The 15,728-nt window shown below is 37.5% G+C and overlaps 2 protein-coding genes across 2 annotated transcripts in view; one reads left to right on the forward strand and one right to left on the reverse strand.

Annotated features, from left to right (window-relative positions):
• LOC123956913 (phosphoribosyl pyrophosphate synthase-associated protein 1) overlaps nucleotides 1-4,505 on the forward strand; it is a 35,039-nt gene extending 30,534 nt beyond the window's left edge. The window contains exon 11 of the mRNA XM_046029468.1: nucleotides 2,343-4,505. The gene's annotated coding sequence lies outside the window, so the exon portion shown is untranslated. The remainder of the gene's footprint in view (nucleotides 1-2,342) is intronic.
• A 6,782-nt stretch (nucleotides 4,506-11,287) lies between these two features.
• Nucleotides 11,288-14,395, reverse strand: LOC123967466. The gene is made up of 4 exons (XM_046043572.1): nucleotides 14,317-14,395; nucleotides 14,126-14,219; nucleotides 12,200-12,529; nucleotides 11,288-12,129 (listed from the first exon to the last, which is right to left on the reverse strand). The coding sequence occupies exons 1-4, from the start codon at nucleotides 14,317-14,319 to the stop codon at nucleotides 11,765-11,767; spliced, it is 792 nt and encodes a 263-aa protein (XP_045899528.1). The 5' UTR covers nucleotides 14,320-14,395; the 3' UTR covers nucleotides 11,288-11,764.
• Nucleotides 14,396-15,728: the final 1,333 nt, after the last annotated feature.

The raw sequence follows: 15,728 nt of genomic DNA on the forward strand, positions 1-15,728 counted from the left end.
GCTGTTGGTGTACAGGGAGAAGAGCAGAGGGGAAAGAACGAAGCCTTGATGGGAACCGGTGCTGATGGTCCTGGAGTCAGAGACATGTTTTTCAAGCACCACATGCTGCTTCCTGTCCGTGTAGTAGTAATTTTAGTGTTTTAATGCACTTTGCAGACTCTTGTAAGCCAGGCTGTGCATCATGGTAGGTGCCCTGTTCCACATTTCTGGCCCCCACCTCCACTCCTGTTTCTACGGTAATGTTTTCCGGCTGCATTTCTGTTCTACAGTACAGTCGCGAGTGGTTTAAGTATTTGTCGTCTGTTGCACTGCAGTTTGTTCGGCTCCGCAGCTCTGTTTGTGCACACTATAGCCGAGAGTGAAATGAAGTTTTCTTGTGTTTGTATTTTTTTTCTTCTTTCAAAGATTTTCTCTTTCGTCCAACTGGGTGTCAATGGATGTTTGTGTGTGTTTAAGTGTCCTCTGCATCAATTAGGTCCACTGTTAAGCCTAGTTCACACTACACGATGTGCTGCTTGGTGAGCTCGGTGACCGTCAGGCTGTGATCGGGAGTAAATCAATGGTTGATCGGCAGTCACCAGTCATTATGTGTGAACTACTCAACGACGCATCGAAACAGCTCCCCGACACATTTCTGATACATCGCCGACGTCTGCCAGATATCTAGCATGCCAAATATCTGACAGAGTCAGCCAACTCGACATCCACATCCAGCCAATGAGAGCAGGCAGCTACTTTTTCACTGCAAAACACTTTTTACTCACCTCCAGCTCTCTCTGTAGCTCAGACAATCCCTGCTACCTGCATGTGCTAATCCATCCTTTCACCCAGATTCTTTGTCTTTATAATTGCTCTCTTTATAATAACAAACAACAGCAGTTTCATGTGTAGGTTTGCGCATTTCCTGTTTCACATTTCCCGTGTGTTTTCTTGACAAAACGTGGTTTGGAGACCGGCATCAGGTGACAGAGCCGCTGTCAGCTCGTGTAGTGTGTGACCCCCTGTCACTGATCAGTCACATAGTGTGAACGCCACAACGACTTCAAGACTCCCGTCAAGTTGTTTAGTGTGAACGGCACGGCCATCGGCCGATGCTGACAGTCGTGTAGTCTGCACGAGCCTTTAGTCAATACCTTACTGTAAAGCACTTAGGGTGCCATTTGGATGGTGTGCAGTGTTCATGTGTGGTGTGTAGCATTAGGATCCTTTTCTTTTTGAATTTTATTGAGTATTAAAGTGGTTAAATTTTCTTTAATTTAACCACTTTAATTTCATAGGGGACAAAATTTGCCCAGGTGGCATTGTTGCAAGTAGGGATGTCACAAAACCAGAAATTTAGTAGTCGTTACCAATACCAGTGAAATTCCAAGATTCTTGATACCCAATCTGGTACCACAGTAAAAAACAAAACTGTAAATTGGATGCACTTCAACATACACCACTTGAATTAAAACATTTAAAAGTACATAAAAACAACAATAGCGACATGTAGCCTTCAACTAAGCTAATAAATAAAAAGGATATGGGTGAAAGGAAAATTATGAGATTTAAGTTTATCGGGTATAGCTCAACATCTGTAAGAAACAAGAGGGTACACACACACACACACTCTACTCAGAGTGCAAGCAGTAGTTTCTATGTACTGATGTGATGATAGACCATTAGTCTGGACAGTCATTTAAAAATGTTAACGTTATGTTTTGATGACAGATGACACAATGCTAATTTTATGTTTTAATGACAGATGACAGACTGAACGGTAAGGATGGCAGTTATGGATGCGTTACGTTACGTAGCCTACACACGGTAGCCTTTATTTTAACCATTTCAAACTTCATATGTCTCAGACAAAAATAATGGTTATGTTTATTTCAAGATCAGGATATAACAAGGGTTGTTAAAGTCACGTGAATTGAAACTCACACAATCTGGATGTCTGTCTGAGGTGCTTCAAGTGTTTGCTCCTTTAGTCTGAAAAGTTCTATGGCGCCGTTTGCATACTGGTTTTTGCGAATTGAGTATTACTCCCTTTCTTTTCGACGAGGCAAGGTGGTACTGTCACTGCAGCTTCCCTCTTTCACGTGTTGGATCCACCGTACCTAAAAAAAAAAAAAATAAATAATAATTAGTAACCTACTGACATGTTTTCAGAATTTTGGTATCGATTTGTTACTGAAGTATCACTTCCTTTGACATCCCTACAAGCTATTCCCTGCTCCTGCTACATTTGGGAGTATTGAGTAATAAATTTCATGGAAACCTACTGAGAATTACTAAATACATCTGTATGCACATTCTGCCCTGTGCAAGATAAACATATCCTCTCATCTCTTGTCTTGAAGGGCCTGGATTTGCATTGTGCCTCTGCAAGACCTTCTTCAAGGTGAACTCATTCTTCAAGCACTGTAGAGGACTTCAGGCGTTCAACAGCCTTGGTGAAATTTACATCAAAATGTGGCTGAAATGGAGAAAAACACTGCCAATAATGAAATTTTAAACCTCACCTCATAATGGTTTTATTGTATGATATTTTTAAATAAATGTAATTAATATATATACATTAGGGTGAAACTAAATTCCCTATACTTTGGGAAACTGAGAAACAGCTGGAAAACAGGTTACTGTTTAGCTTTGTTAATACTTGAACAATAAGGCTTTTCACTGTTGTAATTAGTACTACTAGTATTTGGAGTACTGATTGTATTGATTTATATTAACTCAAAGAGCTAAAAGCTAGAAAACTTCAACAGCAGCAAAGGCCTTGAAATGTGCAAAAAAAAACACATGAATTGGGGCTATGTTTAACTTTGCAGTCAGACCAGTACTATAAATCCTCCTACATTCTTCATTTATTTGAAGAATTTACCTACATAAAGGGTCAGTACTGGAAAAGATGTTTTAATAATCAATAATTACACTCAATAATAATATCTCACTAAAATGTCAACAAAATAAATAATATTTATTTATTAATGAAAACTTAATGAAAAACTCAGTATCAGTCATTATCATTCCCTTCCTCCTCCCTGCTGCTGATGTGATCCATTGCCTGCAGATACCGCTGGTAGAGAGGGGGTGGCTGGTTTGTCTCAGCCAGATTCACAGAAAACTACGTTACACAGTGGGACTACATACAGACACCTTTTGGTTTAGCTTCTTTGTAGTTTTTCATTATTATCTGTAGATAAAGGTTTTTTTGCAGTTACAGTAACGAGCTTATTCCGCTCTGCTATTCGCTGACTTCGCTCAGTGTGTGTATTTGTGTAGGAGTTCAACACCAACACAGAAAGCAGGATTCCTGTATGATTTCAACGTGGATTTGTTGGCCACAATAAAACTTTTGCATAATCAAGGAAAAAATAGGTATCATTAAAAGTGAGTTTTTTAAATTTTTAATCAGAGATGCTACCTAGCAACTTCACTGCAGCTTCCAGCATGCTGGTAGCGATGACAACGCAGAAACCAGAGACTATATATTTACAAACTATAGTCATAAGATTATTTATTTTGTAATGTCTTGAACTAAACATCAAGTAGAGGTTCATACACAGAGCTGATTTTGTAGAATCAGCAATGACATGTTCCTCCTCAGCAATTAACGAGTTCTATACTACTATGCTGATCTCTTGCCTGATTTTCCAGCGTGGGTCCTACTGTTAGTGGGCTGCCAGCTGTAGACTGCAAACACACAGGGATGCACACACACAGACTCTGTCTCTGAGGCAGAGGTGAGAACTCTTAGGTGTCAAGGAGGCGCCGTGGTTGGTTTCTGTCTATGGGATCCAATGCACGTGACCTGAGGCCTTGTTTGACTGTGTAATGCAGCGAGATAATGGATAGTAATGTGACCAGTGGGATGACTGTTGACCTCAGTGGACCCAGCACACCTGCTGTTGCACTGATGGTGTTACTCAGGGTGAAGCAGATGTTTTTCTGGGAATATTCAAAAATAAAGGGCAAGTATGACGGCAGCAGATGTTTTAATTCTATGCAATATTTTAAGGCCATTCTTTAAAACAAGTCTGACCTGTCATGTTATTGCCTTTCTGTGTTGCTATCAACCTATCAACATATATTAATTTTCCTCTCATTGCCACTACTCAACTGATGGTAGCTCTGTGCAGGAGGCAAATTCATTAAATTGTCTGACAGCCCACTTCACAAGCCAGACGGAAAACAAGTGTTGAAATAAGCACATGTGGATCTATTATATCCATACACAACAATGTTACTCAACAATCAGACAGGATTCTAAACTGTTGTTTATGCTCATGGAAAGACCTTTCTGTTTATAATTTTTTAATGCACCACTCCACTGCATTAAAATACAGAATTCATGACGTGCCCATGAAGTCATTTGATTAAAATTTGAGCTTGAATGGTTCGATCCCCTGTATGTTCAAGAATTTTTGATGTTCTTCTTATTTGTCTTCTGTATCCTTGTCTTCACTGAATGTGAAGTTTCACCTCAGCAGACCATGAGATGAAATAAAGATTGAAAGGATTTTCATAGATGTATAATTGTTTATTAAGGTCCCCATTAGTTGTTACCTTGGCAACAGCTACCCTTCTTTGCTATTGTACCAAATATATGCAATCAACATTTGTTTGTACTTATACTACATACAGTAAGCATAGATAAAAATACTGTAGGCCTAGTTACAATCACCATAACACCAAACATATTAAAAATACATGTAGAAAATGATGAATATACTATACTGTATATATAGTATACTCCAAAGCAAGTTAAAGAACACCTAGATGTTTCATAATCAAACAGTAATATTTAGGAATATTATTGTAGTTTTAGATTTTGAAAAGTAATATGTTGTGGTGAAGACGAACAGAACCATTTTCATCTTCTAATTGTGTTTTTAAAACAGTTTTCTAACTATTTGTGATTACCTTCTTTATTACTTTTGCCAGCATTGCCACATCGCTTCAGATCTTGTAGTGTAGCTGTGGTTTGTGGGCTCCTGTGTGAGGTGACGGTGCTCAGTATCCACGGATGGAAGAGAGTGAGGAGCAGCCATAACAACGACAGTTACAGATAATTGGAAGCTTATATAACTTTTCAATGTTTGATGTTAGACTTTTTTTTTCTTTTGGTGCTCCTGCAACAGAGTTCCACTTTTGCTGACTATTAAAAACGCTAACTGATTACAGGTTACATTTCGTCTTCCCATGTAAATGTCTAAACTGTCACTGTGACTCATAAAATAGTGCCTAATATCATTGTCACATTTATTCAGGTAGCAGATGACTGTGTATAAGAACGCAGCCACTGTAACATCACCCTTTGGTTTATGGACCACTGATTTCAAGTTTATTGGCACGTTTGCCGTTGCCATCTTGTTTATTTGGAACCAGTTGTGACAATATTTGGACTAGAGGGTGGAGCAGGGGGAGGGATACTCACTGTCACGTCTGGCAGGTCGCCATGGCAGCGACTTCACTTTTTAGTGAAGCAACCTGTTTGGCAGTCAGCTGAAGTCAAATGATGAGTTTCTTCAGTTGAATGGGGATATATTAGGGGGGCATTATGCATAAACAGGGTGTGAAAAAGTTTCACCAGGTCAGACATTTGCATTAGGGGTTTTTCACAGCAGACATTTTGACCCATTTAGAGTGAAGACCTGAAACTTGAAAAATGTTGTTTAAATAAACCTTTTTTTTGTTTTTAGATAACATTTCTGAAAAATAACACAACATACTTCAAACATCTCATACATATCAATAACATTTAAATTTAGATTTAAAGTTAAAAATCATTTAGGTTAGTACAGCCTGATATATCCTACTCATTATAAACTGTGTGAATGCTACTTACTCTGAAACTCATTTCCACTATCAACGCAGGCATAAATAAAATAAATAACTACATTTGCAAACGAATTATGTTTTGTCCTTCGAAAACACAAAACATAAATCATTCATTTTTGGAGGTTACGCTAGCTTGTGGGTCTGCAGTGACTTCCTGTTTGCATTGCTCTTGATTGGATGGCATCAGATTCCTGGTAACCGATTATCACATTATTAAAGTCTTTACTAGCTAAGACATTTCTTACGTTTTGATGGTGCAACCCGATTTAGTAAATCACAAGATTGAAACTAGCTTGTCGTAATTAGTTTACTACTAGCCATCATTGATATTATTTATGCTTGTGTTTTTTCTACTGTGACATGTTAAAATGACTTCTGAACTGCTGACCTAGTCCTCGTACATACAGTACAGTCAGCAAAAATCAACATGGGTTCACCTGCTATAACAGAGGCCATTTCCTTTGCTAGCAAGCTAACAGCTAATGTACAGTTACTAAGTGGCTGTTTGCAGCAAATAAATAGAAATGGATTCAACCAGGGAGCAAAATTAGCACTAGCCACCACCCAAATGCTGGTAAAATATTTATTTCTCTCACTGGTCAAAAAACAATGGTAATCTATTGAGTGGCTGGTACACTTTGAACATTTACTAGCCATTGGCTGGAGGACAAAAAAGTTGAGTTTGCACCCAAACTATAAAATTTACGCTAATGATAGACAACGAATTTTCTTTCTGTCTGAACACACCTTTTATTTCATGAGTGGCACTTCCTGTGTCAGGTGTAAAGCTTTTTATATACAGTCTATGGTGTCAAAACAATCATAGCTATTCATTGTGTTCAAAATTAGAAACAGATGTATCCAATACAGTATGTACTCCTATTTTGGAACCCATGTTTCTTCATCATGGCAATTTCTTTTTTGCTGCAAATGTTTTCACTTATTAAATATATCTGATTGATCACAGCTGATAAGCTAAGGCAGAGACAGACAGCTTTACAAAAAAATACAGAGAAAATACAGAGCTTTAACAATAGCTGTCACTTTTAATCTCAAGTCATGGTCACGTCTGAGAGTCAGAGTGATGTTTGCGGATGATGATGATTCTAATACTTAAGAAGAAGAGTCACGTTTCCTGGAACATGTATAGGCTAGTCTGTGTGAAAGAGAAAATGAAGGCACAGGTAACTGCTCCACTGAAGGATGCAGAGAAATGCATTATTCTGAGAATCCACTTTCCACTCGTGTGAGAATAAGGCTAAGGAGGAGCTGTGAACTCATGTTTGGGTTCATCCAGTCCTTAAACCATTATCATGGCATCAGTTCTTGACACATCAGCAGCCACGTGCACCTCTGAGGAGCCTGTATTGTGCATATAAATCATCAAAGTAAGTTGAAAGAATATCTGGCTAACAGGGTGATGTAGGAAGTAATAGCAGCCGATAATTAATAATTTATTGCACATGAAAACAGATTCAGTCTGCAACAAAAAGCAGCTTCTGAGAGGTTCATGATCAACAAAATATATGAAGTTTTACTGTAGGAAACATCAATATTTTTTCTCCTCATGAGTAGGCCTACAGGACATGAACTGATGGGGAACATCAACTCAGTCAAGGTTGAGGTACAGCAAAGCCTGGAAACATCTTGTGGATGGATGTATGGTGCTACACAGTCAGTGGAAATAGTAATGTGTAAGATGTGCAAAATGTCATATTTATGACACATCAGGAGATAAAGCTTAGGTAGGTTAACAGTTTGCATATTAATATTACTGATCATGTTTTTAATAACAGTGGGTGACTGTTAAAGCATTAAGATATAACACTATTTCACACACTAACACTATTTTCAATACAAAAACATTCTGTTCACTACAGCACATGAATATTGTTGCTGTTACGAAAAGCAAAGTTCAACATTTTTGGAAATGTAGATATTCAGTTTCTTGCAGAGATTTAGATGAGATACACTTATGTTCAGTATGCAGCGCCTAGGTAACTTAGCATAAAGACGGGAAACGGGGGAAAACAGCTAGTCTGGCTCGGTCCACAAAATTCACTTACCTGGACCTCTAAAGTTCACTTATTAACGTTATATTTGTACAAAAACCTAAGTATAAAAACGACAAGTTGTTTCCTGTTAACTGCCTCTCCTGCTCCAGTTGCTTGGCTTACAAAAGGTCAAAGGTGTTAGGGACAGATGTCTTTGCTTTTCTGAATCTCTGGAGCAGAAGCACGTTAGAGAAGGGCATTTCTTTTCTTATATAAAACAGGTGGTCATCACTGTCATCATTCAACTCAACATCCACACATTTAATTTAAATGCAGGAGAACAGCTGCCTCTAATGCACTGATGCATTGCTTTTTACTTTTTTCAGTTTGAGGCTTGATGTTTATCTTAGTTCCTGTTTGTATAACTGTCTCTGCAACGATGAAAACCACAGGTGAGAACATAATTGTGCAACACAATACCTGCACATGTCCTTGTTTGCTTGATTAGCTTACGGACTGTTGATTTTCATAGCAATTTTATCTCAACGGATCATAGTTGTGACTGTGGAGACTCATTTCCTTCTTCTAGCTAAATGTAAACTATGCAGGTGTTTTGTCACTCGTGCAAGAGGTAAAACATCAGGTCTTCTGAACATGGATTCCATAAGAGATGATCCGCTATCGAGCAAAACCTGGGTGTACTTTGAAACTTGCACCATAGAGCAGAGAAATTGCTAAAAAATAAAAACCAGTTTAACAGAGAAAACCAAACTAAAACAGAAACCATTCCTCCTTCCCACTGTCTCTGAAAAATACATTTCTGTATTTTTCCAGCCTGGGGACACACTGAGGCAACAGTTAATGTAGTTCGCTTGAAGGACTGCATACCTTAACATCTTTGAATCAACTACATTTGCAGTGAAGCGCAGTGAGGAGTGTCTGGATGTCTAAACTTGCACAACCCAAACAAACTTTCCACAGACACACTGGCACACCATGGATAAGCAAACATCTCAGGTCAGGACAGCAGGTGTTCACCAATTCACAGTGAAAAGAGATCTGAACAAGGTGTAAAAGAGGAAACGTTCACTGATGTACAATGACATATTGTCACAAAACTTACACACTGTAAAAATTATCTAGGTGGTTCAACTTAAAAACTGAAGTTCAATTGCTGCCTTAAAAATGTGAGTAAACCCAACTTTAAGAAAAGCTTTGTTTCAACTTATGATGTTACGTTATACAATTTGTTTAATTAATGATCATTTATTGTTTGAACTTAATACTGTGAGTTAAAACAACTATATATATTACATTGTCCATTCAAGGAAACTTACTTTCTCTTGTCAAACAAACATACAATTCTACACCCTTTCAACTCACATTTTTAAGTTCAGATAACTAAATATAAGACATTTCAAGTTAGTTTAACTTGGAAATGCAAGTTCACCTGCTGCCTTGAAAATGGAAAAATGGAAAGTTTGTTTCAACTCATAAATTCAAGTTCATAAAGTTGATATAACTACAGTGTTCTAGTTGTCTCAATGTATTTTTTTTAGTTAAATGAACTTTTTTATAAGTTTGAGTTATTCTAACTCATATTTTCAAGTTAAAGCAACTTATCCAAATTAATACTACTGTCCATTTCAAGTTAAGGAATTTAAATTTGTCTCAATATACATCTAAAGGGCCTTGAATACAGACCACAACATCAGCACCACTGTGCTATTATATTATCTTCAATGACTTGCAACAGGGCAGGGCAGTTTGTTGGTGCACCTGTGCAGGCCACAGTCAAAGTTGAAAATAGCAGTAGATGTCACTTCCTTTCTGAAAGGGCCTTAAGGCTGTTGTCAGGAACCCTTTCCACCAGTGGCACTAGTCTTGTTTACCATAGATATTCTATAGATATTCTATATAGTCTATATTTCGGTTGGAATTTGAATATATGACTTATCTGCAGTGTATAATTAGCTAATTAGCAGGGGTGAGCAAGAACACCACTATCTCTATCTGTATCTGTTAAACAAATAAAAATTTCTGTATCTGTACTCAGAATGGGCGTGGCTTAATATATAAGTGGGCAATTAACTCAACATTTATTCATTCATTTTATCCAAAGCGACTTTCAATTGCTATATATGTCAGAGGCCGCACACCTCTGGAGCAACGAGGGGGTAAGTGTTTTGCTCAGGGACACAATGGCAGTTGTGTCACAGTGGGGGATTGAATCCCGGTCTCTCACGCCAAAGGCATAGTCTTAGCCATTGCGCCATCGCCAAGCTACTTAAGCCTGAAATTTGTACCAGAACTTGCTATATTTATTAGAAAAATATTTACAGAACAGCCTCAGAATTGAGCTTCAGAGCAATGTTTTTGGTCACAATAGTAATTGATTTATTTATTTTTTTTTAAAGTTTCCTATATTTATAGTTTATAACAAAACAGATATTGACACATTTTACTCTGATGATACTCAAAAAGTATCTGTACCGGATGCTCATTTCAACCGAGTACTCGCTAAACCCTAATAATTAGTTGATTATGTATATGTTTTCTCAAACTCAAAAGATGCAGCACTTAGGCAATTTATTTTCTCTTTCTCCAATCCTCGCCTTTTTTTCAACTGATAACTTACATACGTAAGTTCAATCAACAAGACAAAAGTGTCAAATAGTCAACACAATGAATTAATGCAAGTTTAACTTTCTAACTCATACAGTTGAGTTCAAACTCCAAAACTTGTCAGAGCTATTTGAGTTAAAAAGAAGTAGTAAGTTGACATAACTAAATGGGTCTATGATTTTTTTCAGTGCATACATGAAATTTATTACATTACATTTTATGTAACATAAACACAAAGCATTTAAAAAAAATCATCAATACACAATATCCACTACACTTTGTGTAGACAAGATTTATATAATCAGTAGCTGTATTTCAGATTAGTGTCCACACATGAGCTAAATGTGAATGAAAAACACATCTTACAAACACATTTGTAATGTGCTTACATAGCACATTTTGCCTTATAAGACCCTAACCCATTTATTCTAATCCCTGTATTGTAGTTTTTCAGATGTTTTATTGCCATTTAGGTACCTGCCAAGCCATTTACATTAAGGATCTTTGCAATTTTTCTACTAGTACGAGAGGCCAGATTTCCTTTCCTCCAGTGTTCATGTATTTGCAATAACTTCAGAATACTGAGCAACAATATTTTACAATATGCGAGAGGTGTGCAGAGACATTAAATCAGTTGTCCTCACCCTTCTTGCATGGGAAGACTGCCTCCTTCTGGCCATCGGGATGAAGTGAAGGTTAAAAAGTAATTTTCCTGGTTACAGTGTGCAAAAAACTACCAGTAAAACAGGACTTAGTATATACTCTCAAAGTTACTTATGAATGATAACAAATAATCAGTGAGATTCTGTAGAAAAGAATGCACTACCCAATCAAACATACACTCTCTTAGAAAGCTTTGTTAAAACATGATGAATGCTGTGCTGCTGTCAAGTGGGGAAGTTTGTATTTAAAGTGCCTTTGCGTCAAAATACACTTTCAGATTTAGAGTCAAACCAAACAGTTAGTCGGCTGACTTCCTCCTCTCCAGTTACGAATCAGTGACACATTCTGTTTTTTAGGAGCATGAAAACACAAACTCCTGTCTTCCCAGAGAAGACACTTTCCCATTGGCTCTCAAATGCAAGAAAATAGACAGACATGTTAAAAACCGAACTTACCCACTCAACAGCAGCTTTCTACAACAACTCATACAAACAGCATGCATTAGGTTGGATAAAACATAGTCTAACGCATCTAAACCATAAAAATATCTTGCCTCGATCATTGGCTGATTTCTGTTTTTGTTTTTTCACATTTCAACATTTCCAAATACAATCTGGAGACAAACCAGAAATCAAAACCTGACCTGTTTGTTTCATTTATGTCATAAATTTCACAATCATGATTTCCAAAATCATACAGAACCACTGCAGTTTGACCATGCTTCCCGATGACCCTAGTCCCCTAAACGTAGGTATCTCTAGGTATCGAGTGGAGATATACTTTGTGGCAGAAGGCATCCACAGTGAGCAGTTATAAGGCTTGCTCGGGTTTCCTTTCTGTACATCTATTGTACTCAGGATATTGTACAATTCATGCTGGTCCTGCTCTTCCTGTGTGCTGGCAGAGTCCGTTAAGTCAACATCTTCCTGGAACCAGTGGACGGTGCCAATGGGGTAAACTCCCTTGAACCAGCACTCAGCATGAGAGTTATTGATGGAGGAACCAGAACTCCCAAAGCAGTCTGTAAAGATCCAGACGTTTAGAAAGATTTTAAAAGATTCGTATTTTTTAAATATTAAAATTTAACTCACCTTCTACTGTAACATCCGTTTTGTCAGATTTAACTCCCTGAGTGGTTCGTAGTTTGCAGAGGTATCTTCCCTGGTTGGTCGGCATCACGTTGAGGAGAGTCAGAGTGAGTCTATGGTGGGTAGTCTCAGCCATGCTTTCACACAGAACTTGGGGGTCATGTTGTTTGTGTTGATATTGACATCCGCTGAATTGTGTTTTGTTTATAGCCAGCCAGGAAAATAATTGAATATCCAATTTTTCTGATGATGTGGCCTCACAGGTCAGTGTCACATTTTTTCCACACTGTGCAGCCACTTGGGAAATGGTCTGTAGCTCCAAACCATTACTGACTGAATTATCGGGGAGAGGGGTTAAAGAACATAACTGATGACTGATTGCTGCAAATAACATCATTTATATATTTTGCTTACAATGTACTATTATTTATCACTCTAGTGTGAATATTCTAAAGTTTCTTTTTTTCCTTAAAGTAGTCTGTAGATATTCAGTCTCTGGGTTACAGTGGATTTGAGTGTGCTGTTCGGTAAAGTAGTTTTAGGATTGACTTAAAGGAATAGTTAGACATTTTGGGAAAATATGCTAATTTGACAGCTAGAAAGAAGACAGATACCACTCTCATGTCTGTACGATAAACGTGTAGCTACAGCCATCATCCAATTAGCTTAGCTAAGCACAAACACCAGAAACAGGCTGAAACAGTTTGCCTGGCTCTGTCCAAACATAACAGAATCCACCCACCAGCACGCCTAAAACTCACTATGTAACCAGTAACACTTAACAATAAGGGACACAACATTTTGAGTAATTACCAGGGAACAAATAAGGAACTAACTGCTAGTGAATCATTACCTAAAGTCATTGAATGGCAATTTATTTGTGAAGCATTTTTTGTTATATTTGGTGAAATTCTCTTTACATCCTGACAGCAATCAATAAATCAAATGCTCTAACACAAAAATGAATATAATGAGAATGGCCAATGGTTTCATTCAGTCGGTTGGATACTTTCAAAATCTAGCTCTCTCTTGCTAGTTCTCCAATGTTGCCTTCCCCAGCTTTAATGAGTTTTTGTTAATGATTAATTAATTAAAAAACGAGTGAGGAACAAATCAGGAACAAATTGATTTTTGATGAATCATTAATTATACATTTCTAATGGAAGACTGGATAGTAGATAATGATGAGTTACTAGAGAACAGAGCGGGATGTATTAATGAATCATTAGGTAATGATTAGTTCATGAATATATACTGATCCCTTTTTTCATGAGTTGTTCCTGATCAACATAACTAGTAACGACTTATTCATTACTAATTACTCAAACGTGTTTTTGTGCAGCCCAAGTAAAGTAGTGCATAATACTGAGTAGTTACTAAGTAGTCTCTCATTACTTCATCATTATCTTATGATTACTATCTCTTTTTGCATTCCTTCAAGTAAAGTGGTGCACCATACTGAGTAGTTACTGAGTGCTGAATCATTACTTCATGCAGAGTTACCGTAATCAGGAACGACTCATGAAGAAAGTGGCCAGTATGAGCGATTTACAGATAATCATTAACTAAACATTACCTAATGATTCATTAATATGGGATCTTCCAGTCTGTTTTCAAGTAACTCATCATTATCTACTATATAGTCCTCCATAAGGAATTATTAGGGAAGTACTTATTAACGATTGATCAATAATCATCTCATTCAAGATTCATTTCTCATTCATTTCTTAATTAACTAATCAGTTACTATAAGTTAATATCAGTAACTATCAGTTACTTTCTCATTCGTTTCTTATTTGTTCCTTATTTGTTCCCTGGTAACTACTTACAATGTTGTGTCCCATATTGTAAAGTGTTACCTTGTAACCTTTAAAATCAGTTTACAAAAGCACTTCTGGTAAACATGTCTCTTTGTGCACAAAGCCTCACCAGCAATGCTGACTCCTGAAGTGAACCAGATGATGGAAACCCAGCCAAAAACATGCCGCGTCCTCACACCAGAAGAAAAACTCATCACTTTGATCTGTATTAAAATCAATATTTATCTCATTAGATGAACCAGATAAAAGCTGTACACGTAGAGCCTCTGCATGAGGTGAAATAAGTTTCTCTGCACTCACCATGGTGTTGCTCCTGAACACACGTCTAAGAAAGGTCTTTTCTATGGTGCTAAAGTTTAGGTCCACTTCATTCAGTGTGTTAGCGCTCAAGAGGATATGCTTTATGAAAGAACATTCTTCAAGTCATCCTCAGTATTTCACAAGAGAGGTGTTCACTTGAGCATGATCAGACATGCCCTGGAATGAAATTAGGACACAGCACTTAGAGTGAAAGTTACTACTAGGGCAGCAAAGCAAAAGTGACGAGTGAATGGCATGAGGTTGACAGAACTGAGGTAAGAAAGTATGATAAATTAGAGAACGAAGAAGACAAGAAGCCTTTGTCGGGCCCCTTGAGCAGCCCGAACAAGAGACATACATCGATAAGTGTTTATAGTTTGGAGAAGGTTCCTTTTTTGACAGGTTTGTGTGATACTTCCTCTCACTCACAACACTGGAAAAAGGTGTGACCTTACATCAGAGCAGTGCTGGGAGAATTTAATTTTAACTTAATAGCAGCTTTGGCAACATTGAGGCATTTGAGTTTGTTAGATTACGAATTTACAACTCTAAATTTTCTCTGTTCTCTAGGGATCGGCTGTTGTTTATTCGAGAATAAGTTTTGCTGGGTCCTGACTTTTTCTTCAGGCAGCAGACACTAAAACTTTAAGATCTGTTCAATGCAGCTCACTTTTACGGAGCTGTCACAGCTTGGCCTGGAATGTGGCTGTAGTGCCAAAACACTGTAGGCAGTAATTACATGAATAAAAAACAAGAATAAAAGGCTCATTTTCAACATCCTGCTTCTACAGTAGCTACAAGTTTTTTGTGTCCTAAAAGTCTTGTGAATGGCAAATCAGAGAGAAACCGTGCCATTTTTTAAATTTAATATAACTTTTAAAAATCAAATTCAGTACTTTTGTAGCATCTGCTGTTTGGTGTTGGGTTCTTTTGCTCCTTTTCTTACTTTAATTCAACAGATTTTAGCCTCACTGAGAACCCAGAGGAAACTAATTGGACCAGAGCCCCCTTCCCTGGGTGGGCCTTTTGTGCTTTGTATCAAACGTAATTATGATTGACAGCTACTAAGCACCATACCAGATCATCAAAGTGTTATACAGGACCTAAAATGTATCATGTATTGATCATGCAGCCTGCCAAACATTATACAACAACAAACATGCAGCCATAAACATGAACACACAGCAAGACTGAACTGTCTTACCTTGAACCAGGTGATTTGTACTGCACAAAAACATCCACATCATTAAAATCCAAGGCTAATCTGTTTATTTCATTGTCCTGGCTCTAAGACTCTCTATTTATATGTCCCAACTTGAAAACTAGCAATGTGTTTGAGTGTCCAGAATTTTAAAACTCACTGGATGAGAAAAATACTGTAACAGCACCTTAAATGATCAACTCTATATTTG

The sequence above is a fragment of the Micropterus dolomieu genome, linkage group LG02 (assembly GCF_021292245.1).
Source record: "Micropterus dolomieu isolate WLL.071019.BEF.003 ecotype Adirondacks linkage group LG02, ASM2129224v1, whole genome shotgun sequence".
Taxonomy (NCBI): domain Eukaryota; kingdom Metazoa; phylum Chordata; class Actinopteri; order Centrarchiformes; family Centrarchidae; genus Micropterus; species Micropterus dolomieu.

What these genes read in the sequence shown, in the direction of transcription:
- LOC123967466 (XM_046043572.1), bottom strand. An exon ending in TTCAGGAGTCAGCATTGCTG is followed by an intron (nt 12,530 to 14,125) that starts GTGAGGCTTTGT and finishes CCGATAATTCAG; the next exon opens with TCAGTAATGGTTTGGAGCTA. An exon ending in AACGGATGTTACAGTAGAAG is followed by an intron (nt 12,130 to 12,199) that starts GTGAGTTAAATT and finishes GGATCTTTACAG; the next exon opens with ACTGCTTTGGGAGTTCTGGT.